We start from the raw sequence: 25,383 nt of genomic DNA, 5'->3' as shown, positions 1-25,383 counted from the left end.
GATCAGGGATATTTCTGACTCTGCACTCAGAAATCACTTTTGGCAGGCATGGGGACCATATGGGATGTCAAGGATTGATTCTGGGTGGACCATGTGCAATGCAAATGCCCTGTCAGCTGTGCTGACACAGTTTAACATAAATTATAAATTTTATATTCTGTTCTTTTCCCTTATATCTTTTCCTCATACACAAATACATGGGTTTTTTTTTGTGGGGGGAGGGAATCACATCCAGTGACGCTCAGGAGTTATTCCTAGCTTTGTGCTCAGAAATAACTCCTGGCTTGGGGAACCTTATGGGATGCCAGGGGATCGAACCATGGTCTGTCCTAGGTCAGCGCAAGCAAGGCAAACGCCTTACCATTTTGTGCCTTCACAAAAATCTCGCTTTGATGATTAGACAGTTTTTGACTGGCACCAAGGAGGCATTTTGTAGATATGCATGTTTATTTTCCACATGATTAGCCAAAATTTTTAGGAGAAAGAGATTTCTTTCAATCTTCATTTTCGCATATACTATTAATATAATGTCATTAGAGAAGACCTGAATTTTAAAATCAGATAAAAACCTAAAGTCACTATTTATTCTATGCATTACTTATTCTTTATCTGAAATACCTCATTATTCACAGACCATTTTAAAGAGTCAAATAATAAAAGCAATATGCAAAATACACAATTTAGGTACTGAATTATCACTTATAAATTCATAATGCAGCCAAGCTTAAAATACATAGAAAGTTAAATATTGTTAAAGAAAAGAAATTATAACCTATCCCAAAAGAAAATTTAAAATGTGGACCACAGTAATAGTATAGTGGATAGGGTGGTTGCCATGCACAGGCTGACCCAAGTACAATTTCTGCCACCCCATCTGGTGCTCTGAACAATTGATTCCTGAGTAAAGAACCAAGAACAACCCCTGCAGCATCACCCTTACCCCCAAAAGAGAAAAGAAAATTTAAAATACATCCACAACGCTCAAAGGGACTTTTGCTTCTTTTTTATAATTTTTATTCTTTATCTAACAGACATTTTTAGTGCTTAACTAAAAAATTAATTAAGAATGACCTGAAATTTGATATTTCTATTATTTTGCATGTAGAATTATAACAGACATATAACAATAACAGTATATGTAAAATGTGGTTCCAGCATAAAATACTGAGTGCCAGAGACTCCAAATACTTGGATGACAGATATTATTGTTGGTTATTAAATAGATCCTCAGCCTTCAACCTCACCATACACCTTCTGTATTAGACTGCAGGTCTTTTCAACTACATCAACCCATGATGTGAAAGTTAACAAATTTTGCCCATTTGACTATCCCTATCAATCTAAAAAAAAAAAAAAAAAAAAAAAAAAAAGGAGGAAAAGCATGGCTAAAGTGAGATAGTACTTAAATTAGCACAACAAATTATATTTAGGATGAGAAGTTTATGGAGAGCATATGAATGTGTGATAAAAGGATAAGGAGTCAGTTAAGTGTCAGAAAAGAAAGATAGTATATAGGTAGAAGAAATATGCATTAAATACATCCCAGGTATTATAATTTAAATTTCATATTTTTAACAAGATACCAATTCATATGGCTTACATGTCTTCAGAAATTTAAAGAGTTTCATTTCATCTTGGATGAAAATGACATACCTGACATTCCATGCAGTGGTAAAGTCTGGGTTTAGAAGCAAGAGGGTACATGTGACATCTATCAATTCTAAAATAAAGAAAAGTTATATTAGATCCAAACAAAGAACACTATCTTTCAATGTCTGTAGGAAATCATATTAGAACCAAAGAACACTACCTTTCAATTTCTTTTTAACCCCTCTTTATACACATCTCAAAACAAATTACTCATAAATATATACAGCTCCACAATATACTCATTTCTATGCCATATAATTTATAGGAGAGATATCTTCTCAACTGTCAAATGTCAAGAATATTAATATTATCAAGAACTTCTATTTCTGGGGCCACAGAGATAGGCCAGTGGAACAGGCATTTGCCTTTCATGTGGCTAGCATGTGTTCAATCACCAGCACCCCATATGGTCCCCCAAGCCCCACCAGAAATAATCACTAAGCACAGAGCCAGGAGTAAGTCTTAAGTACTTCCAGGTATAGCCCAAAAGCAAAAAAAAAATAAATAAAGGAAGGAAGATTTTCTTCTACTTCTAATAGGTATACTTGAAAGTTGATAGTGAAACAACTATGCCTATAGAGAATAATTAGTTCTTCAGTCTTTTATTTTGCTCAGATAACAATTTATGTATCTATAATGGCTTGTGCTCAGGACCCTCCACCAACATCCCCATTACACTAAGTCTGCCTATTTTCCTACCACCTCCCCAGATCTCTTGCCCAGCAACCTATTCAATAACCCAAGCGCCTGTCATTTTTCATACCTTTCATGCCCTTGTTCTACTTCCCTACAAACCATAGGTGACTATTTGTCCTCCTGCTGACTTATTTCACTTATCATGATGCCTTCCAATTCCACCTACACTGTGTTACTTCATCTTTACTTACAGCAATTGTATATGTATACTACAATGTCTTTATCATTCATCTGTCATTGGACATTTGAATTGCTACCATGTATAGATTATTGTACTAAAGTGCTACAACAAATACAGGTGTGTGTATATCTTTTCAAGTGAATAGTTTTGCATTGGAGGGGTGGTAAATACCAAGAAGCAAGGTCATATGGAAGCTCTAGTCTTACTTTTCTGGGATGTTTCCATACTCTTCCAGTAAGGAACCAGACAACATTCTACCAACGGGGTGGTGGGGGGGAGGGGGGGCTGAGGGGGGGGGGGCACATTTTTTACTACAGCTCTGGCAACTAGTTGTTTCCACTTTTTTTTTTACTAATATATCCATGCATAGTGGTGTGAGATGCTATCTCATTTTCATTCCTATAATAAATGAAAACAATCACCATTGTTTTGTGGCTATCTATCTATAAGTCCTTTTCAAGTAACTGGTCATCTCCTTTCCTCATCTTTTGATGGGGTGGATTATTGTATTATTGTTGAATTTTTTTTTTTATTCTCAAGAATGTTTATTGTGGGCCTGGAGAGAGAGCACAGCGGTGTTTGCCTTGCAAGCAGCCAATCCAGGACCAAAGGTGGTTGGTTTGAATCCCGGTGTTCCATATGGTCCCCCGTGCCTGCCAGGAGCTATTTTTGAGCAGACAGCCAGGAGTAACCCCTGAGCACTGCCGGGTGTGGCCCAAAAACCAAAAAAAAAAAAAAAAAAAGAATGTTTATTGAGACACCACAACTTACAAAGTTGTTCATAATAGAGTTCCATAAATAATGTTCCAGCACCAATTCCACTACCAATGTCTTCTTCCCTCTACCAATATTCTCAGGTTCCCTGCCACTCCCACGTCTGCCCCATTGCAGGCACATAGCAAATTTATTTTATATTATTTGGTTCAATAAAACTTAAAGATATGGCAAATAGAAATATTGGAAATTAAATCAATAAAGGTTAGTTTGTGTTGATAAAATACTGTAAGTTTTTAATCCTTAATCTAGTAAAAGACTAACATATGAACCCTTATTGAGTACCATATACAAATGTCACATGATGGAAAGTTTTCCCATCCCTATAAAGCTGTTCTTATAATACTTCTTTTTTTTTTTTTTTTTGGTTTTTTGGGCCAGCCCCGTTTGATGCTCAGGGGTTACTCCTGGCTAAGTGCTCAGAAATTACTCCTGGCTTGAGGAGACCATATGGGACGCCGGGGAATCAAACCGCAGTCGTGATCTTTCCTTGGCTAGCGCTTGCAAGGCAGACACCTTACCTCTAACGCCACCTCACCGGCCCCTTATAATACTTCTTGAAGAACTGATTTCAAGGCTATAAATTATTTAAGCTTTTGCTGTCCATGAGTCTCTGTATAATTCCTTCAGATGTGAATGATAATCTATCTGGATAGAGTATTGTTGGTGAGGTGTGCATTTTGTTGTTTTTTGTACTATGCTTTCCCTTATTCTTCTGGTTCATAGAGTCCCATTTGCTATATCTGCTATATTTTTATGAGCTTTCCTTTGTATGTAAGTTCCTTTTTTACCTTGTTACTTTCAACATTCTAACTCTCTTTGGATTTTTGAGTATAATGTGCCTTGGGGTTTTCCTAATTGGGTCTGTTTTCATGGTGAGGCCTCTAAGATTTCAGTAAATATATTCTTCAAATCTGGGAGATGCCTACCAATCATTTCTTTTTCTGCACATAGTTCCTTTAACATAGATTAATTGTCCATATATCTTAGGATTCATCTCTGAACTCTCAATTCTATTCTACTCATCTAACAAATTATCTACTTTGAAGGGATATGATAGGCCACACCTGGTTATGCTGATGCTTACACCTGACCCTGTATTCATGGATCACTTCTGGCGGTGCCAGAGGACTTTATGCAATACTGGGCTTGAATCCAGGTCAACCAAATAAAAGAAGAGCACTTCACCCACTGTCCTATCTCACTGGATTCTGTACATATATTTATTATTTGAATATACTCCCTTTCACTTTTTTTATTCCTAGTTTACCTTACAAACAGTCCATTCATAGTCATATCTAGCTAACTATTATAGTTTTTCAGAGCACTGGGTGATGGAGAAATGTTAGCCAAAATCTAAACACCAGTCTCTATCTGCCCCTCAGTTTGGCCTTCCACTGTTCTACCTCTTTATGCTGCATTCCACCAGGCCAAAATTTAGCACAACTGAAACATGCCTATTTATCTAGCATCTCTTTTCTGAAGTTAAGACTCTCCTGTCTGCTATTCTTGCTGGGGAAAAAAAAAAGGACAAAATCATCTATCTCTAGCAAAAAGATAAAAAGCAAGCTTTTTTTTTTTATCACTAAAGTCTTTTAGGTGCCTCATTAGCGCAGTAGGTAGGTAGCGCTTCAGTCTCATAGTCTTTTCCTGACCAGCCTGATGGAAAGCAATCTTTCTTCTTTTATGTACTCCATCTGACTTTGTTACTGATCTTTCATAAGTATCATCCTCCTAATCAGTATATAAGATTTTTTTTGAGATAAGTCCTCTCCAATATATCTTCAAATAACTCATTCCATGTGGCCCCTCCTTCAGAGAAGTTCCTCGTCTACCAACAGCACAGAAGAGTAGCAATAGCACTGGCCTTAAATTTAGTCAGACTGCCTTGAGTAAAATCCCACTGCCTATATAATTTAATGCCATTCAATTTCAACTTCTTTATCTATAAAATGGGAGTGATAACATCAGTCTCAGTATGACAAAGAAGGAAATTCAGTAAATATCTGGCCAGTAAAAGAATCTTGTTACCAAGAAACATTAGTTAAAGAAGTCAGAAACATGGCAACTCTTTTTCCTCTTTTCTTTGACCAATCCAGGACACAAATTCAGATGCAACCAAAAGAGGATTCAGATCCCAAAAGAGGGAATGAACTAAAATGTCAGAAATGGGAAGGATCGATGAAAGAAAAATACATCAGACATCATTCAAATGAAAGACATTTGGGGGAGGCGGGGGACCTGTACACTGTGATCGGCCAACTGGATTATAAATTCAATGAATGAGATCAAGGATATGATGTGCCACAGCCCCTGCAATGTTAGGGAAACTCACATCATACACAGTGCTGGAAAAACTGTGGATCATCTGTTCCCAACAATCAGACCTGGGTGGGGTACATAAGGCATGCACACTAGGCAGTGTGCTGCCTCTGAGGACCCAAAGACAAGATTATTTTTCATGAGAATGACATATGCCTCGGTTCTTCCCCACTAGCTCTGGTTAAATTAGACAAAGTAAAAAAAAAAAATCACATCATGCCAGCTCTGCTGGTGTCCTATACACATTAATTCATTGATTCCTTGGAACAACCCTATGAGACCTATTAGAATGTCATTCTTTTGGTAGAAAAATGGAAGAGATAAAATCATATGGCTGAAATCACTGCTAAATAATTTCAGCACATGTTAGTGTGCAGAAGAATTTAATCCAAATCTGTTCTGTAAAAACAGTGGTCTTCCCACTCTAGCACATTGTCTATAGTTACTGTCTTCTTCAAATTGGGATGGAACCAAAAATCTAAAGAAAAACATGTACAGGGGCTGGGGAGATAGTACAGTGGGTAAGGCACTTGCTTCACACGTGGCCACCCAGGGGTTCAATCACTGATATCCCACATGTTCCCTCGAGTACTCCAGGAGTAATTCTTGAATGCAGTAACCATGAGCATTGCCAGATATGGCCCCCAAACCAAAATCAAATCAAAACAAAACAAAAAAACGACACATAAAACAAAAACCTACATTGCATAATCAACAATTGACAGTGACTATCTCTATTTCCACAGCTCATCAATCACCAGTTCCTTAGCAATATGACCCAGTATTACCCAATATTGCTCTCTTGATATTAAACATATCTTTTTTAAAATAGCAGGATATATACCAAGAAAGATGTTTCAGTTTTATATAATTTCTAATATATACCTACTATCATTATCAGAAGGAGAAAAAGAATCTGGGCATATTATTAGACATAGAACAAGGAGAAGGCAAGACTACAAAAATGCAAGAAAAAAATCAACACATATTCTCTGCTGTGATACATTATAGAAATGGTAAGACACTTGCACACGGTCAAGCGGGGTTTAACCCCCAGCAACATATGGTCTCCTGAAGGCAGAGCCAGGAGTAACCCCTGAGCACTACTGAGTATGGCCCCCAAACAAAAACAAAAAAAGAATTAGCAATGTTTCAAAGTTAGCATTCACATATAATTGGTCTCTGAATTTGACAATTGTCTCTGACAGAGATAATTTTTTCATGCTTTTAGAAAAATTCCAAGATGATCATAGGAAAGGTTAATCTCTCCCTCCAAAACATATTCCAACTAGCACATAGAGCAGTTTGAGTCTCTCCCTTTCTCTCCTCCTCTCTCCCTCTCTCCTTTTCTCTCTTCTTCTCTCCTTTCTCTCTCCCTCTCTTAGTCTCTCTCTCCCTCTCTCCCAGTCTTCCTTTCTCCTTCCCTCCTCTTCTCTCTTTCCCTCTCTCTCTCACTCTCTCCTTTTGAGTAATACACACCAGAAAGGCCGCATTTATTACAGAATAGTCACTAAATCAAAAGCCAGATTTGGCTAAAGATTTGTTTTTCTTTTGGGTCCACACCAAGTGATACTTAGGGGTTGTTACTCTTAGCTCTGTACTGAGGAATCAGTCCTGGTGTTACTCAGTGGATAGTATGGAATGCCAAGGACCAAACTGTGGTCAGCTGTGTGCAAAGCAAGTGCATTACTAGCTGTACTATCTCTCCTACCCAGACTTAGCTTGTTTGACAGATGTCTTTTGAAAACATACTTGAGGTCAGTAAAGAAAAACTAGACAAAAATCCCTTTGCTACAATGTAGCAAAGAAAAAAGCTGCTTGAACAACCTCCTACAAGGAAAGGTAGTAAGTGTCACAATGTAAGCAGTCTCAAGAAAGAATTCCCTATGGGAGTAGATAGAAACAATTACTGCTTCCAAGAGCTGAGAGGCTTTGAGGGATGCATGTGTGCAGAAAACTATAGTAATGGTGACAGCATAAGACATAAATTTAGCCTCAACAAAGGCAGAGAATGGAACAAAGCCCAAGAATGGAACCACGCATGCTGTGACTGGAATAAATATAACACGGTTATAAATAAATAAATAAATATTACATGGTTATAAAATTCAGATGCTTCTAGAGCCTTCAAATGACTGTCAAAAAAGTAGCAAAAGTAACTGCAAATAAAAGTAATAACCGCCACTCTGCCTCAATTTCCTCAAGGTTAGAAAATTAATATACTGGAGCAGGTTGGCCAAATATAGGAAAAGTGGATTAGTCCTAGCAACACATTGCTATCAGGACCTTAAACATACAATCAGAAACAAACAAATAATTTTTAAAGGGCTTTTTTTTTTTTTATGAACACAGAAATAGTGATTTCCACCCTTATTTAAACTTTCACCCGCAATTTTAAATGTTTAATTAATTAAATATAATTTCCAAAAAATTACAGATATCAACAGCCAAACTTAAAAAGGTGCCTGACATGATAGTGGCAGGGGTGTGGGGGATGTTATGGAAGGGAACCTAGGAACATTGGTGGAAGGAGGTTGACAATGGTGGTGGGATTGGTGCTGAAACATTGCATGTCTAACACCCAACTATGAATAATTTCATAGCACGATGCTTTAATAAAAAAATGATAACTATTAAATGATATCTATACTTTCTTTTGGAGAGGCAAAAGCTGGTAATGCATTCTGGGGCTAGGTTGTAAAATTCTTCATTAACTCTACAGGTATCATGCAATAACATGAGCGACAATATAGTTTTTAAAAGCATCTCATCAACTTCAGTGTTACTAGAAAGCAATATGAGGCAACTGGATAGTGGAATAATAAAGATCTGCTATAAGAAAGCAGCATTTGTGCCCCTCATTAGTTGCTACTATGTACCATAAATAATTCTGTGAAAAATAAATAAAAAATAATAAAAAATAAAAAGAAAACAGCATTTATTGAGAAGAGAAGAAAAAGGTTCTAGAGATATCTCGGTCTAGACCAGTGGTTCTCAATTATTTTCTGTCATGCCCCCCACGCTACTGTAAATAGTATCTTTATTAAAAAAAAACTTTAACCTGCAAAACAAAAATATATAAAATAATTTGAGCTGATTTTTTAATTAGAGGTGATGTCTGGATGAATGGCTACAATGAGCACGTTTTGCAATGCATAGCTTTTCGAAGCAGGGTTTGAAGCAGCACACAGCACCTCTCAGCTCCAGAGACATATAGAGACAAAAACATGGGGCTTAGCTTGCTATGACAGTGTTTGCCGAGGTCAAACGCGGCCCCCTTACGGAGCCTTGCATCCCCCCTCTGGGGGGGGGGCGCGCCCCACTATTTGAGAAGCACTGGTCAGACTGAGAAGAGTATGGAGCACAAAGAGAAGGGAACAGAAGTTGTACTATTGCCTTGTCTGGACTCAAACACAGGGGCTTTTTTTTTTGCATTATATTCAATTGTAAATTTCTCACTAACCAGAGTTACAGAGTTACATTCCTTTTCTACATCAAAGATGGCTAGAAACAAGCAAGACTTAAAAAAAAAAATCTCTAGAGCTGGAGCAATGATGTTTGTCTTGCACGCGGTCAACCCAGGTTTAATCCAGGATCCCACATGGTTCCAGGAACCTGTGAGGAGTAATTTCTAAGCACAGAGCCAGGAATAACCAACTGAGTACTGCCAGGTGTGGCCCAAGAACCCCCAAAAATAAAAAACAAAACAAAAACAAAACAGTCTCTTAGGGCTAGAAAGATATTCCTCAGTAGGGTGCTTGTCTTACACAAAGCTAACGTGGATTTGGTCCTTGGCATCTATGCCATCCCATATGGTTTCATGAGCTTGCCAGAAATGATTCCTTAGTGCAGAGGCAGGAGTAAGCCCTGAGCACTGCCAGGTGTGGCCCCAAATAAAATCAAAACCAAAAAATTTTATCTCCAGAAATACATGGATTCACTTATCTGTGGGATATAGAGACATATCAAGATAGAGAAAAAAATCTGTTAATAAATCCTTGACACTAATTATAGACCTGAGAGTGTAAGTTTGGATGGGGAGGGGAGAGGGTGTTATAGAAGTGGTGAGGGAAGGAAGAAAAGAAATGAGGTGGACCAGAAGTAATGTAAGGGCACTGGTGGAAGATTTTAGGCACGTTGGTAGTGGTGAATAAGGTAGTTTACTCACCAAACTAGAACTGCACCAAATTCAAAACTGCCAACCAATAACCAGTGTAAGGCAGGCTTTAGACTTTGATTAAAGATCATGCTGTAGGTGACATAAAGCCAATAATCGAGGATCCTGGGCACTTGTGTGGTGGCAGTATATAGTTACTTTATACATTAATACCATAAATATTATTGTAACCATATCCTAAACTATAAAAAATTAATCTAAGTAACTAAACTTGAGTGTTGATATATATATATATATATATATATATATGCATGAGTATTGGTATATGTATATATATATATGTCCATATATATATATATACACTTACGTACAAAATTTTCTACTTGTTTCTCAGAAGAACCCTAATATTTAAATATTCTTTCCATATGTGAGTATAAATTCAATTTAATTAAAAGGAAAAAATTTATTTCAAGAATAAAGGTCACCTTGACTCAGAGAATATTTTATCTTATTTTTTCATTTTGGTACTGATGATTTAATCTCTCCTATGGGTCATATCCCTAGCCCCTCTAAAATCCCTTCATATGAGGAGTCCACACCCAGTAGTGTTTAGTTGCACAAAGCGACTCCCACTCCCTTCCCAAGTCCAGATGAGCTCAATGCCACTGGGGCCACTCCTAGCCAATCCTGGGAAGAGGAGGAGGGCATATGAAACATGAATGTACTCTATCATTTCTTCCTTTGGGAATGCACTTTTTGGGAAGGAAGGGTTGTCATAGAAATGTGGGCCTGACACATCAGTGGTCTGCCCAGCAACATGACATTATTTGGGCTTGGCAGCATTTGAGAACTACGTACTGTTGTGTCTCATACTTGGAGCAAAACTGCATGGCAGATATACACTGGAGCCTCCTAAAACATTCAACATATTTTTAGAGCTATAATAGTTTTGTTGTTGTTGTTGTTGTTTTGTTTTGGATTTTAGGTCCCACCCAGTGGTGCTAAGGGATTACTACTTTGTACTAAGGCTTTGTACTCAGGAATCACTTCTATTGAACTCAGGGGACCATATGGGATGCTGGAGATTGAACCCAGGGTGATAGCCTGAAGCCAAATACCCTACCTGCTGTGTTATCACTCTGATCTCAAAGCCATAATGTTTCCTTTAAATAATTGTCTTTCCCTAATTTTTTTTCTTTACTCTTTTATTCTTAGCAAGACCCAGAACAATTGCTTTGGTTCGCAAGTTTAACAGGATACACATATTAGTCCATCAGCATTTTCAAAAGATTTTTTCCCCTATCATTCCAGAATTTATAAATTTATATCCATATTTTTACTGATAATATACAACCTTAGTGGTATGTGGCACCACACTAAACTATGCTGACTTTGATTTACCTTGCCCCCCCCAAACAAAACTGCAAACAGCTTTTAAGAGAATATAAACTAAGATAAAATCAAGCTGCTGCTATATATAAGTTAACAGACAACAGAATTCAAAGGGATTTTTGGTTTGTTTTTGGATCACACCTTGTAGTGCTGGGATATGTGTACACACAAGTATGTGCATGTGTGTTCGAGTGATTGGGGTACACATGAGGTGATTCCCAGGGGTTATCAGGGGACCATACTCAAAGACCACATGATACCAGGGTTAAAACCTATGTGTCCACAGGCAAAGAATGCATTACATGTGCTCAGCCCTTTGAGCTATCTTTGGCCTCAGATGCTAGTTATTTGATTAGAAAGCATAACCATTTGCTCTTCTGCAGGGATGCTTCTAGACTTCATAATGAGGAGACCCAACAAAGACTAGAAAGACATAAAAGAGAGAAGCAGAAAAGGAACTGGGAAAACTCCTCAAAGTAGGTTGGACTAACACACATGAATGAACAAAAGCTAATGATCTGGAACAAGAGACTTGAACATTTAAAAATTCAAAATGCTTCTGCTCTGCAAGATTGTCGTTCTGTACTTACGTCACCCCTTCCAGTTCCCAGAATTAGTTAAATTTTGGCTCAATAAAACATTTCTGTGTGCAAGAACACACATAGTACAGCTTGCTTTAGATACATATGGTGTAATTTTGAAACTTAATGATATTGAAGGTTCTTTCAGGGTGACAGAATGGAAAATGAGACCATCTGATAACAGATAAACACTTATCTTTAATATTTAAATATGTAGCATTAAATTTATGCCACAAATTAAGCCATACAATAATCTTGCAAAGTCTTAAAAATATCTGTAAGAGGCCTATTTATATAAAGATTATGGAATACTGGTATAGTTGCTTAATGATATTCACCCCCTGTCTCCATTGCACCATTATGGATGAAGCTCTGAAATTTATAGATGAGTCCACCTTCCACGCTGGACGAAGAGGTTAGCAAGAGCCCAGTCAGTGAAAGAGCCAGACCTAGAATCCAGGAAACCCCCAGATTACTTGCCACTACATTGTAAATTGCTTCTCAAACCCAAAGGATGAGGACACTCTGGACTTACCATCTTTATTCAGCCACTGCTTTCTCGTTCTGTACAAAAGGAGCTTGTTGTGGACATAGGGTAGGAGGAACTTGACACACCAGCTCTCTACACCAAGTTTGTTTTCCACCAGGATTATGGGACTCCGGTTATATCTTGCTTCAGGACATGGGATCAGGCCAATTTCATCTCTAAATGTGTGAGACAAAAAAAAAAAAAATGACATCATGCTAGCCTCTCAAAATCTTTCAAACTCTAAAGTATTTAAAAAAAACTGTACATATTTCTCATCCTTAAAAGTATTACTTGAAGAGATAGTACAGTGAGTAAAGTGTTGGCCCTGTATGCCGCTAATCTCTACATCCCATATGCACACCATATGCAGAGCCAGGAATACCGATGAGCACTGCTGGGAGTATCCCAATAACAAAGACAAAAATTATTTAGTTCCCTCATTAGATTGACAGCAACAGTAACTTGTAAGGTCTGTTATTATTAAGAACAATTGGAAAACGAGTATGCTGTACTCTACTGATGGGACTAAAAAGTGCTCTAATTTAATTTCTGGACAGAACTTTGAAAATGACCCAGGGCTCACTCTGGCTCTCTGCTCAGGGACCATATGGGATGATGGGGATGGAACTGGGTAAGCAGCATGCAAAGTCCTATCTGCTGTACTATCCCTCCAGCCCCTCTAAAAAATTTTAAAGTAGATATTCTATGATTTGATGATGCTACTGCTCAGAAACTACCCTATGTCAAAATCTATGAAGATGTTCACTGAAATATTACAACAAAACTGAAAACAATCTCAGTGTCTATTGATTTTAAATGGATAGAGTAAGTTTCTCCACATGATAGAACTGTAATAAAGTGAAAGACACCTGAGTATGGAAGACATAAAAAAAGTGAAACAACAAAAATCTCTGGCAAGAACAAGATAGAGCATAAAGCTTTTTGTATCTATGCAGACAAAATTTTAAAATTCACTTTTAAAAATCTTCTGGAGAAAAGAACTTTGTTTAATTTGATGCTGGTTTTTATTTTTTTGTTTGTTTGTGTTTGTCACACCAACTGGTGGTCAGGGCTTACTGCAGGAGTATAGGAACATATGTGGTACCAGGGATCAACTGGGGCCTTGCCCACTGTATTCTCTCTCTGATTCAAGAGTTTTGCCTACACTCATTTTTAGGCTTTCTGATCTAATGGGAAAGCACACGTTTTTCAGCATTTGTGGGTTGCCTAGACCATCAACACTGCACTGTCTGACACAGCAGCACCAGGGCCTTGAGGCTCAGATTAAAAAAAAAATTAAAAAAAAAAAAAACAGGGATTTGAGCAGTGGTAGAGGGTCACGTGCTTGCCTTGCACACAGGCAAGGGTTTGATCCTCGACACCCCATATGATTCTGATCCTGCCAGGAATAAGTCCTAAACTCAAAAATGAGGGGTGGTAGGGAGTCTGAGGCCAAAGCAATAGCACTGCAGGTTTGGTGTGAGTCTTGCACAGGTTTGGATCCTGACACCTGAGAGTCTCCTGAATATTCCAGGAATTACTCCTGAACACAAAGCCATCAGAAAGCCCTGAGCACCACTGGGTACGGCCAACTCTTTCCCTCTAGCCCTGTTCCCCCTACCCCATACACCCCCCCAAGTGCTTGCCTGCTAATAAACAGACACAGAACAAGCTATCACTGAAAGTTCTCTGGTCAATGAAACAGTGACCATTTTTCCCTTCTTTATAATTCATAATACATTTCTGAATTTTTAAAATGCTAATAAATGTTGCTAAAATTTCAGATATTCATCTTTCACAGATGGCTTCATCTATACCCCTCAATACAGCTCAACATAAGTTGAAAATTTAATAAATATGGAAGGCAATTCACTTACATAGAAAACAAACATAATAAAAAGATACCTGTCCAGAGGGAAGCTGGGAGGAAACTTGGGATATAATTGTGCAGGGAAGTTAGCCTGGTTGGCATGATGGTGGAATTGGTCTTAGAACACAGTATGCCTGGAACTCTACTATGATTAACCTTGTATATCATCATGCCTTCATTAAAAACATTTTAAAGAAAACAAAGGGCTAGTATTTACCAAAAAACAATGGGTAAAGTGCTTGCGTTGCATGAGGCCAATTGCATTTAATGCAATTTAATGCACTGCATTAAACCATGAGGTTGAATCCTTGACATATAGTTCCCTGAGCCTGCTATGAATGACCTCTGAGGACAGACCCCAAAATAAGCCATGAGCACCACTGGGTGTGTCCACCCCACAAATAATAGTAAAAGAAAATAAATATAAAACTGTTTAGGCAAAGATATTTTGGTAAAACCTACACACATGCCTTTTGTTAATAAGGAGTTAAAATTTTTGCCTACATGAAACATTCTTACATAGTATATTATACATTTAATGAATAAATAAAATTTTGGAAAAAAATATTTGACATAACCTTCTTTAAAGTATCTAAGCACATTTTTGCTTTGGGGCCACAGCCCAGCAGTGAACAGAGGATATTCCTGGGTTAACACTCAGGGTCATGCCAACAGTGCTTGGGAAACAGAACCGTGCAATGCTGGAATCTACTGAGGTTCCCACATGCTAAGTATGTACTCCAGCCCTTTAAGATATCTATTTAATATATAATTATTGTCTATATATTTATATCTATGTATAATAATCTAAGATAATTATCAAATATATTTTCTAGATATATCTATTTAATATATATCTATTAAGATGTATTTAAAATATCTCCTCTGCTATCTAAATCAGTGATCCTCAAACTACGGCCTGCAGGCCACATATTGTATTTGTTCCCATTTTGTTTCTTCATTTCAAATAAAATATACGCAATGTGCATAGTTTTTGATTTTATAATAGTCCGACACTCCAGTGGTCTGAGGGACAGTGAACTGGCCCTGTGAGAGAGCATGGAGGTAAAGTGTTTGCCTTTCATGCCGAAGGCCATCGTTTCGAATCCTGGCATCCCATATGGTCCCCTGAGCCTGCCAGGAGTGATTTCTGAGCATAGAGCCAGGAGAAACTCCTGAGTGCTGCCAGGTGTGACCCAAAAAAAATTAATAATAATAAAAAATAAATAAAAATAAAAAATAAAAGATTTGAGGACCACTGATAAAATGTGATTTTTTTAAAACCAGGATAAAAATTTTTCAGAACATGTCTCTGACAATCTCATTTACAATCTGTCACAAAGATAGTAGATTGACAGATGCACTGAGAAAAAATAATTCAATTTATTTTAATTCCTTTTATTTGGAGAAAAGTGAGCTGCATGTAGCAGTACCAGGGGCTAGCTATGCCTGGTTCTTTATTTTTTTTTTCAAACTTTATTTATTTATTGATTGACTGATTGATTGGTTCCTGGGCCACACCAAGCAGAGATCAGGGGCTACTCCATGTTCTGCACTCAGAAATAGCCCCAGGCAGGCTATGGAACACAGGAATCAAACCAAGTCCTTCCCAGATTGGCTGCATGTAAAGCAAATGCCCTACTGCTGTGCTATGTCTCCAGCCCCTATGATGTTGCTCAGGGATCATTTGCAGGGACTTAACTGGGGTCACTGCATAAAAGGTAAGCATCCTATATGACCTATACTATATCCAAGTCCTCATTAGCAAGTTGTGTAAAAAAACCCTCGGATTTTGTTAGACCATGAACACATGTGGGAAGCGATCACAGGTGGGATCATTTAAAAGTAACTTATTTTGAGGGCCGGAGCAATGGCACAAGCAATAAGGCGTCTGCCTTGTCCATGCTACTAGACTAGGAAGAACCTGTGCTTTAATCACCCGGTGTTCCATATGGTTTCCTAAGCCAGGAGCGATTTCTGAGCTCAGCCAGGAGTAACCCCGAGCAGCACTGGGTGTGGCCCACCTCCCTCAAAAAAAGTCACTTATTTTTTATTAATTTCTTCAAGAGTAATATAAAAATATAGTAATAAACAAGGGTAGGGCTTCTTACATTTTTTCTACTCAAAATCCTTTTTTCTCAAGAAATTTTGTGACCTCAGATATACATGTATATGAAATATACAAATCAGGGCCAGTAAGATAGTAAAGCAGATAAGATGCTTGCCTTGCATGCAGCTGAGCCAGGTTTGATCACTGGCATTCTATGTGGTCCCTGAGCAAAACCAGGAGTGAGTTCCTGAATGCAGTACCAAAAATAACCCTTGAGCGCTGCCAGGTGTGGCCCCCCAAAAAACAAAGAATGCAAATTTAGCATTTACTGATAATGAATCAGGAAGAGATTTCTTTTAAAACAAATGGTTACAATTGTTGTGACCCTCCCACATTCAGTTATTTGAACTGGAGGAGCTGTGACAGGCTCTGGAGTTGAGTCACTAGTCACTCTCTCAAGATAATTTAATTGATAAGTAAATTTGGGTACATAAGGCTTTCTGTCATGACACTGGTTCATAGGTCATTCCATGGTTTGGATTTATTACACCAATAGGATCTAAGTATTTTCTGAGTATTATAATGACCTGGGTATTGTCTAAGGTTCTAAAATCTTAAAAATTAACAAAACAAGATGGCTCTAGACTTCATAAATTGATCACTTTGCTGAGGACTTGTATCATACAGCTATAGATCGAAATGATAAAGATATTATTTATTTATAAATAATGCTATCACTTTGCATTCCAGTAACCAAAGTTCCACAGAAAGTAGATGGCAAAGCTGATAGAAGATCTGAGGTTAAAGCCCATTATTTAAAAATGCTTGTCAGGGCAAGAGACTTAGCAGTGGTTAAGGAGCTTGCCTTGCACACAGTTCATCTGGGGATCCCTGACATCCGGCCTGATTCCTGAGCACAAAGCCAAGAGTAAGTCCTGAGCACAGCTGGGTGAAGCCCCACAACCAGAAAAATAAAGCTTTTGTATGTGGTCACAATAAGCTGCAATCTACCTAACTCATCAATACTTGTGGAATCTATAAAGTTACCAGATTAATAGGTATCTGAATTGCTAACATTTTTTTGTGTCTGTGTCCAAATCTTACTATTTAAACCAAACTGTTTAAAAATTTTTAAAAAAGGCTGGAGAAATAGTACATCAGGTAGGGGATTTGTCTTGCAACATCAGATGTGGGTTCAATCTCCAGCACCCCAAGCCCCAGCAGGAGGGATCCTCTGAGCAGTCAATAGTAAGCACTGAGCATGACAGTGTGTTGACCCAAATCCCCAAAATAAATAAATAAAATTCAAAAATAAACTACAACTACAATTAAAAAAGCCAGCATAATTACTTCAAGGAATTAATTTCTGAGAGATAACACACCAAAAACTGCAGTAGTCAATGTTATGATCATCAAGAGTTATGATGCTAAAGCATCCTTTTAAAAATAAAGGCACGTATCTTGTATATGAGGCCCTCGGTTCAATTTCTATCATTATGTGTCACCTACTCAAATACAGCCTGCCACAAGCCTTCAGTATTGAGTTGGTAGCAAACCCTGAGCACAGTGGGGTACAGCACAAAATCCAAAATAATAAGAAAAATTTTTTTCAAATAGAGCTAGAATGATAGTAAGTAGGGCTTGACAGAAGTGAACCCTGGGTAAACTCTGAGCACCACTGTGTGCCCCCCAATTTTTTTCCAAATAAAAACTGTAGCTTCTATATATAACCTATTTTTTTAAAGACAGTTGACTTTATTTTTTGTTGGTTTGTTTGTTTTGGGGGGGGGTGGGGGAGGTACAACACATTATTTACAACTTACTCTCAACTATGCTCAGAGAGCACTCCTGGCAGTATTTGTGGACCATATGGGGTGGTGCCAGGGATTAAACTTGAGTTGACTACATTCAAGACAAGCTCCCTATTCACGATCCTATCTCTTTGCTCCCCAAGACAGGAGACTTTTAAAACACAATATTACAATAATTATTACCAAAAATAAAACACCTGACCAAATAATTTGGTTTCTATGTTTGCAGCTACTCACACATCTGAGAAACAGGTGATGACTTTTGTGTGCCCCCCAAACCTAGTCCTGAGTAGGGAGCATCTGTTCCCTGAGGGATATGGGAAGTAGTTTTATAACACTGCCCAGAGCCCTGCCTTTCTGCATTAATTGTCCTGTCCATTGAGGGATCATCCCTCAGGAAGTTCAGAGGACCATATGCAGGAATTGAACCCGGTTGACCACGTGTAAGGCAAGTCCCTGGACCATGTATTATCTCTCCTCCCTTCATCCTCATTCTTTTATGAAATAAAGAACAAAAATGCTCGGGTTGGAGCAGGTGCTTAATCTGTGCTACTAAATGCTGATTTGACTTGCATATGGGGTATAATAACCAAAGAGCAATCCTTAACCGTTTAAAAGTAACTGCCTCTAATTTGCTTCTAATGTTGTAGGTCCAAATTCAAACTCAATGTCAAAGTCCTATTCTCTTCTATAGAGCTTTATAGATAGGCCTTGATGATCTGCTCCTTTGTTAATTGGTTGACTTGTACAAGAACTCTAAATAAGGGGAAATGTGCTGATTTAAGGACTGAGAAAGCTGTCAGCAATTCCTTTGTAAGGAAAACGAAAAGTCATGTCATGGAATATACAGCACTTAGAAAATGAAAATGAAAACAAAACATTGAAGCACTAGGATATGAAGACAAAGCACCCAATCTAATCTTCTGAGGTCTAAGGTGCTCATTATCTGTATTCTACCACTGGCCATCAATGTGAATTTAACAGGACATTTGTCAGACTGGAGAGAGTCCAGAGAGAAATGTGCTTGCCTTGCAATTGTGGCTAACCTTGGTTTAATCTCTGGCACTAGTATGGTTCCCTGAGCACTGCCTGGAATGATCCCTGCATGCAGAATTATGAAGAAGCCCTGAGCAGTGCCAGATGTGACCCCAAAACAATTGGAAATAAGGGGGGAAATGTCACTTACCATCAGTATCCTCCTCTGAAATAAAGGAACAACACTCCTTCCCTGCCTGTTATGAAAGTAACTAAAACAATTTAGAGAATATTGCTCCCTATAAATGTCAGGGCCAGGCATAAGGCTGCTTACATGCTTGGCATGGAAGAAGCCAGGATATTTGATTATGTTGCACCAGGAATAACTTCTGAGCAGTCAAGCAGGATAACCCCTGAGCACTGCTGGGGGGGGGGGGGGGGCGCATAACAAATAATTGGAAGAGCAAAGTATGTTACATTTCTCTCAAATGAACTAACCCTATAATAGTGCTTTCCTACTTCCTAAAGATATGTACATTTGGCTGGTAAGATAGCTCAAGTGTCTGAGTCCTTAGTGTGTATGCAGGGAGAACTTGGGGTCAATTCCCAGCACCAGCCCCCCATGTTCATCCCCCACTAACTGCATACCCAGGTGCAACCCTGAGGCTTAAATCAGGAGTTGAATGTGAATACAATTGAATGTACTCCTCTAAATATAATTGTATGCATATACCTGTGTGTCATGTACTTTATATACTTTATAAAAACACGTAGGTCAGTAAGCTTCCAAATACTGTGCTTGAATTTAGGCTTGTCCTCAAGACCTAATCAGTCCCTTAGGTGATAATCTACTTTCAGACAATTTAAAATTGCTTCCCAGAATCATTTTTCAAATGGAAAGGAACTGGGCCACGGAGTTGGCTTAAAGGACATGAGAACCACCTAGGTTCAATCTGGGTTACTGGAATTAGCCCATATGGATAGTTGAAGGTAGTTCCCTCCTGGGCCACCCAAACAATAAAATACAAATAAACTGGAAGGGACCTAATTCCTCCAGTCTCTCCCTTGATCATTGAGAAAACAGGGTTCACTACTCATGGTTAAGTTGAAAGTCTGCATCCTGAGCCCAAAAGTCCTTAAACAAGAGACATCATGAAAACAAGTGAGTTTAAATGAATTTCTTCTAGATTTAGGCTATTTAAACTCTAATTTCTTACTCAAGAAAAGCTGGAGGGCTGGAGAGACCCCTCAGAGGGCTAAGAGCAGGCTTTGCTCTGAGAGGTACTGGTTCTAGCCCAGACTATGGTACTGAGCTACCGAGTCAGTTGTGTTCTCTCTCTGGCCAAACCTCATGGTTTATATAATATATAACACAGTTCCTCTTAGTAACACCCATACAGTCTATCTGTACTTTTCACAAACATCCTTAGTCACATAGAGTAGGCCTAATAGGCTATCTTCTCAAAAAGAACAAAATTAAATCAGGTTTTTACTAATTTAATTAGTTACTATTTAAGTTACTGTTACTGTTTTCTCAAAATAACCATATCCTTTTCATAATACATGATTACTTTGTTTTTAATATGTGGATTTGAGGGCAAGAGGGGTAGCACAGTGGTAGGGTGTTTGCCTTGCATGCGGCTGACCCAGGACGGACCTGGGTTCGATCCCCAGTATCCCATATGGTCCCCCAAGCCAGGAGTGATTTCTGAGCGCATAGCCAGGAGTAACCCCTGAGCTGACTTCACCATATACGCCCCAAAGCAAAACTAAACAACAAGTAAAACAATATGTAGATTTGTTTAAAGTTCCATTAGAAGAGACCTAGAGAATACAGTCCAAAGGTTTAGAATCCCCAGAGCACCTAGTATAGTCCAAATGTTCCCAACATCAAAAAAGAAATAAAATTAAATTTATTTGCATTAGTCCAATTCAAACATCCATAGCTTGTGCTTACCACACAGGATGGTACAGATATAAATCAACATCAGTATATTTGGGTGCCTTGAGCACACTGCTGAAATTTTACCCTAAAAAGTGATAATAGGGGCTAGAATAATAGTACATTAAGTAAGGGGCTTGCCTTGCATGCAGCCTACTGGATTCAATTCCCAGAATCCCACATGGTCCTTTGGGTACTACCAGCAGTGATTGCTTAGGGCAGAGTCAGGAGTAAACCCTGAGCACCTCCAATTATGACACCCCTTCCCGCCAAAAAAAAAAAAAAAAAAAAAAAAAAGGTGTTTATTGAAGGCTTTTAGAATTTCAATAAATGTGATCCAGAGAATTTGGGAGGAACTACAAAACAGCATAGTCAACCTACCAAACCAATGAAAGTTCAATCTAGGTTTCTTCAAATATAAAAACATTAATGCTTCTCTAGTTTTCCTCAGAAGAAAAACTAAGATCACTATATTTATCAAACATTTTACATCTGCTAAACTCCTTCAAGAAAAAGATCACCACAGGCTTGAGATGTGGTTGAAAACATAAAGCTCCTAAGATCCTGAGATTGATCTCAGCCACCTTGAAAAAAAAGTGGGGTGTCCTGAAGTAGGGAGCTTGCCATCATGTATGAGACCCCGAGCTTAAGCCTAGCACCACAAAATAACAAAAACGAAAAGGTCCCAAAATACCAGTGAGAAGAAAATAGGCCTTTAAAAAAAAAAAGAGGATATCTCTTATTTGCACTGAAACTCTTTCTCAAACAGGGACTGAAAGGCTGACATTCAGTAAAGCATCAAAGCATTCCCTAACAGATCCAGTAACCACTATGGCTACAGCTGGGAACTCATTCAAAACTCTCATTCAGAAAAAGGCATCGGTCACGAGTGGGAAAAATGTGACAGGCTGCAGAGGTAGCAAGGACTGAGTCCAGTAGCATTTTTGCTCCTAAAGAGGCATAGTCGCATGTCTGATTTTGTAGGCAATCAGGAGCAGTACATTAGCATCACTTAGATTAGAAGAAAAAGCTTTTTGTTGAGATGTAGGTTTGTCCCACTCCACTCCCATTTTTTGGACTAAAAGGTTGAGGCCTCTTAAGGTTAAACCTTAAGAGGTTTATTCTTATTCTGGACAGGAGAGATAATACAACTGGGTAAATCCCTAGCCTTACGTTAGCTCAGTGCTTCTCAAATAGGGGGGCGTGCCCCCAGGCACTGTCATAACAAGCTAAGCCCCATGTTTATGTCTCTGTATGTCTCTGGAGCTGAGAGTTGCTGTGTCCTGCTTCAAACTGAGAGTTGCTGTGTCCTGCTTCAAACCCCGCTTGGAAAAGCTATGCATTGCAAAACGTGCTCATTGTAGCCATTAATCCAGACATCGCCTCTGTTAAAAAATCAGCTCAAATTATTTTATATATTTTTGTTTTCAGGTTCAAGTTTTTTTTTAATAAAGATACTATTTACAGTCGTGCGGGGGGGGCACAAAGAATGTTTTTTTCTTCCTAGGGGGGCATGACAGAAAATAATTGAGAAGCACTGCGTTAGCTTCAGAATCCTGTATGGTCAATCCCCACCACCATCACCAGCCCCTATCCAAGCATTTTCAGGAGTAATTCCTGATCATAGAGGCCAGATGTCACAGTGAGCACTGCCGGATGTGGCCCCAAAACAAAAAATAAAAACACTATTAACAGACCATAAAGCTCAAACTCTGGAGCACAAGCCTGAAACTGAAGACTGAAACAAGGCCCCAGAAGCCTAAGCAGCCACACCCAGCGCTGAACCTGGGAGAAGCCTCAGAGTAGTTAAGGTGTGGTCCAAAAACAAAAACAAAAACAAAAAATGTCACTGTGTCCCAGTTTCTCTTAAAAAAAAAAAAAAGTCTTACAGTTAAGCTCCATAGGCAGTTAGATAAAGTGAAAATACGGCAAAATTTCCATCCAGGTTATTTGGGAGGGATGAAAGTGAGAGGAAGAACTGAAGGGAGGAGGAATGCAACTTTCTTGCAACTTTCTTACTTTTTTGTATACAGTGTTGCTCTTTCTCTTCTGTAACAGCTTTTTTTCACTAGTTACATAAAAGCAGAAGTGTCAAAAAAGAAAACACTCTCCAGGTAACGCTCCAGAGTTTAAGTAAAATGGAAAGGAAAAAGAGATGTCCTACTTAAGAGAGCTCAGCGGCGAGTGGATCAGGAGTGCCTGGGTTCTAGGTAACTTCCATCCATCCGCTAACGCTAATAAGTGCAGAGCTTTCATTTGTTTGCGCCTGGAGAGGCTATCCCCAAACATTTTGCTCTAGTTCACCATTAGGGCAAAAGGTTTCGTGGAAGTGTAGACAAATTGTAGGCGCAATCGCGGGGTACAAGAAACGTGTGAAAAATGCCTCTGGATATACATTGGGGTTAGGGTGGGTTTTTGTTGTTGTTGTTGTTGTTGTTGTTTTCCTAGATCCTGTTAGTAAGATCGGCCGGGTACCCCAGTCTCTCCCGCTCTCTCTCGAACGTACAGGCTGCAATCTCCAGAGTTGGGTTTCCCAATCACATCCAGCCCCAACTAACGTGTGCGCCCGGTGCCTTTTCCAGGGTGTGCGCGCTGGGGACACGAGAAGAAGACTTTCGAGTTCCGTGAACTCCCGGGAAAGGGGTGGGAGCGGGCGAAGTCGCTCCCTTCGGAACTGCAGAGGTCACTCGGAAGGGATTCCCCGGCCGCCGGAGCGCAGGTTCCCGCAGTGAGAAGCGGGCCCCCATCGGTCGATCGCGCTCCGTCCTCTCCAAACGCCGGGCGCGCGGGGCCGTGCCGCGCCGCACCCGCCACCCGCCACCCGCCGCCCGGCTCGGTCACTCCGACCCTCGGGTCCCACCTCGCAGCGGACGCGCCACTCACATGTGCGGGTTCCTGCGGAAGGCGTTGGTGAGGTCCTTCACCACCCGCTGCACCAGCACCGCCACCTCCTCGCTCGTCTCGGCCATGTCGGCGGCGGCCTCCGGCAGCGCGCACCGCCCCAAGCCCGAGTTCCGCGGGGAGCGCGCGCGCGCGTGTGTGTGCGCCGGTTCCGCCGCGCCGCCGCCGCCGCCGCCGCTGCCGGGTCCGCCCGGGAGCACTTCCGGGTCAGCCCGAGGTCACAGGGAGACGTCTGCTCGCTCCGCGCCCGGAGTCCTTGATCCGGGTACCCGGGTTCTCCGCGTCCGCGAGGATGCTGCCGGCTCGGTGGCCAAGGGGCTTCCGGTGGTCGTGCGTGGTCTTGAAGGTCACGGCGGCCCGGCTCCAGGGGGGAAGGGGTGCTCCGGGCAGCTCATCCCTTGGAGACGGAGAGTCAGACTGCGGAACCCCGACTGCGCTGGATCCAGCCGCTGAGCTCCCGGGAGATAGTTGAACTGCAAGCGCCGGTCCTCCTGGCACTGCCTTTGAACTTTCTTTTAACAGCTGGAGGGAGTCCCATTGGAGACAACTGTCACCCGGTGTCCCTGCGTGTTAGTTGCAGGCCTGAGCAGTCCGAGTTCAGTAAATCAGTATTAAAGCTTCATTAATACACACAAGGAGGAAAAGGGACAAACAATTTGAGGGCTTGAGAGGTAGTACAGTAAGGCTTTCTCTCTTCTCTCTCTTCTCTCTCTCTCTCTCTCTCTTCTCTCTCTTCTCTCTCTTTCTCTGTCTCTGTCTCTCTGTCTCTGTCTGTCTCTCTGTCTCTCTGTCTCTCTGTCTCTCTCTCTCTCTGTCTCTCTCTCTCTCTCTCTCTCTCTCTCTCTCTCTCTCTCTCTCTCTCTCTCTCTCTCTCCTCTCTCTCTCTTTCTCTCAACCAAGTATGGATCAGATCCTGGGTCACTCGGGCCCCCACATCCCACATGTGGTTTCTTATCCCTAGACTAGAGTATCACCAGGAGTGAGCACAGAGTCCTGAACACAGAGCTAGGAATGACAAACCAAACAAAAACTATTTTAGAAGTCTCTTAAATGAAGAGGAGAAACAAAATGATATCATGACAAAATAAGTACCAAAACATAATACAACTATATATATATATATACATATACATATATATATATATATATATATATATGCCCTCATGCCCACCAGGAGTGATCCTTGATCACAGAAATAGAAGTGAGTCCTGAGATTACTGTTCCTCTTCAACTGGCATGGCTGGGAATCTGGACAGACAGCTGGCCAAAGGCCCCCAGGACTGACCAGTTAGTCCTGGAGACCGAGAGCCCCCCACGCCAAGCTGGCTTTCAAGGCCAGGTCTGGCATCTGAGCTCTGGGGGGATCAGGAAGAGGCAAACTCCTCCCCTATGCTTTTTCATACTGGAGAGGGAGGCTGCAGCTGGACCCAGAAAATCCCACATGCCAGGATTACTGTTCCTCTACTACGGGTATGGCTGGGAATCTGGGCAGACAGCTGGCCAATGGCCTCCTGGGCTGACCAACTAGTCCAGGAGACCGAGACCCCCCCCCCATGCCAAACTGGTTTCAGGGCCAGGTTTGGCAACTGGGC

General features: G+C 40.1%; 1 protein-coding gene across 1 annotated transcript in view; it reads right to left on the bottom strand.

Moving 5' to 3' along the window:
• Positions 1-23,928, bottom strand: part of PTAR1 (protein prenyltransferase alpha subunit repeat containing 1) — a 40,161-nt gene extending 16,233 nt beyond the window's left edge. The window contains exons 1-3 of the mRNA XM_049770968.1: positions 23,774-23,928; positions 12,249-12,418; positions 1,654-1,720 (exon numbers count right to left, since the gene is read on the bottom strand). Coding sequence (XP_049626925.1) covers positions 1,654-1,720; positions 12,249-12,418; positions 23,774-23,859 — 323 coding nt within the window. The 5' untranslated portion in view covers positions 23,860-23,928. The remainder of the gene's footprint in view (positions 1-1,653; positions 1,721-12,248; positions 12,419-23,773) is intronic.
• Positions 23,929-25,383: the final 1,455 nt, after the last annotated feature.

The sequence above is a fragment of the Suncus etruscus genome, chromosome 3, assembly GCF_024139225.1.
Source record: "Suncus etruscus isolate mSunEtr1 chromosome 3, mSunEtr1.pri.cur, whole genome shotgun sequence".
NCBI classification, from domain to species: Eukaryota; Metazoa; Chordata; class Mammalia; order Eulipotyphla; family Soricidae; genus Suncus; species Suncus etruscus.
The sequence above is the reverse complement of the archived record's forward strand: the minus strand, read 5'-3'. Positions and strand labels throughout refer to the sequence as shown.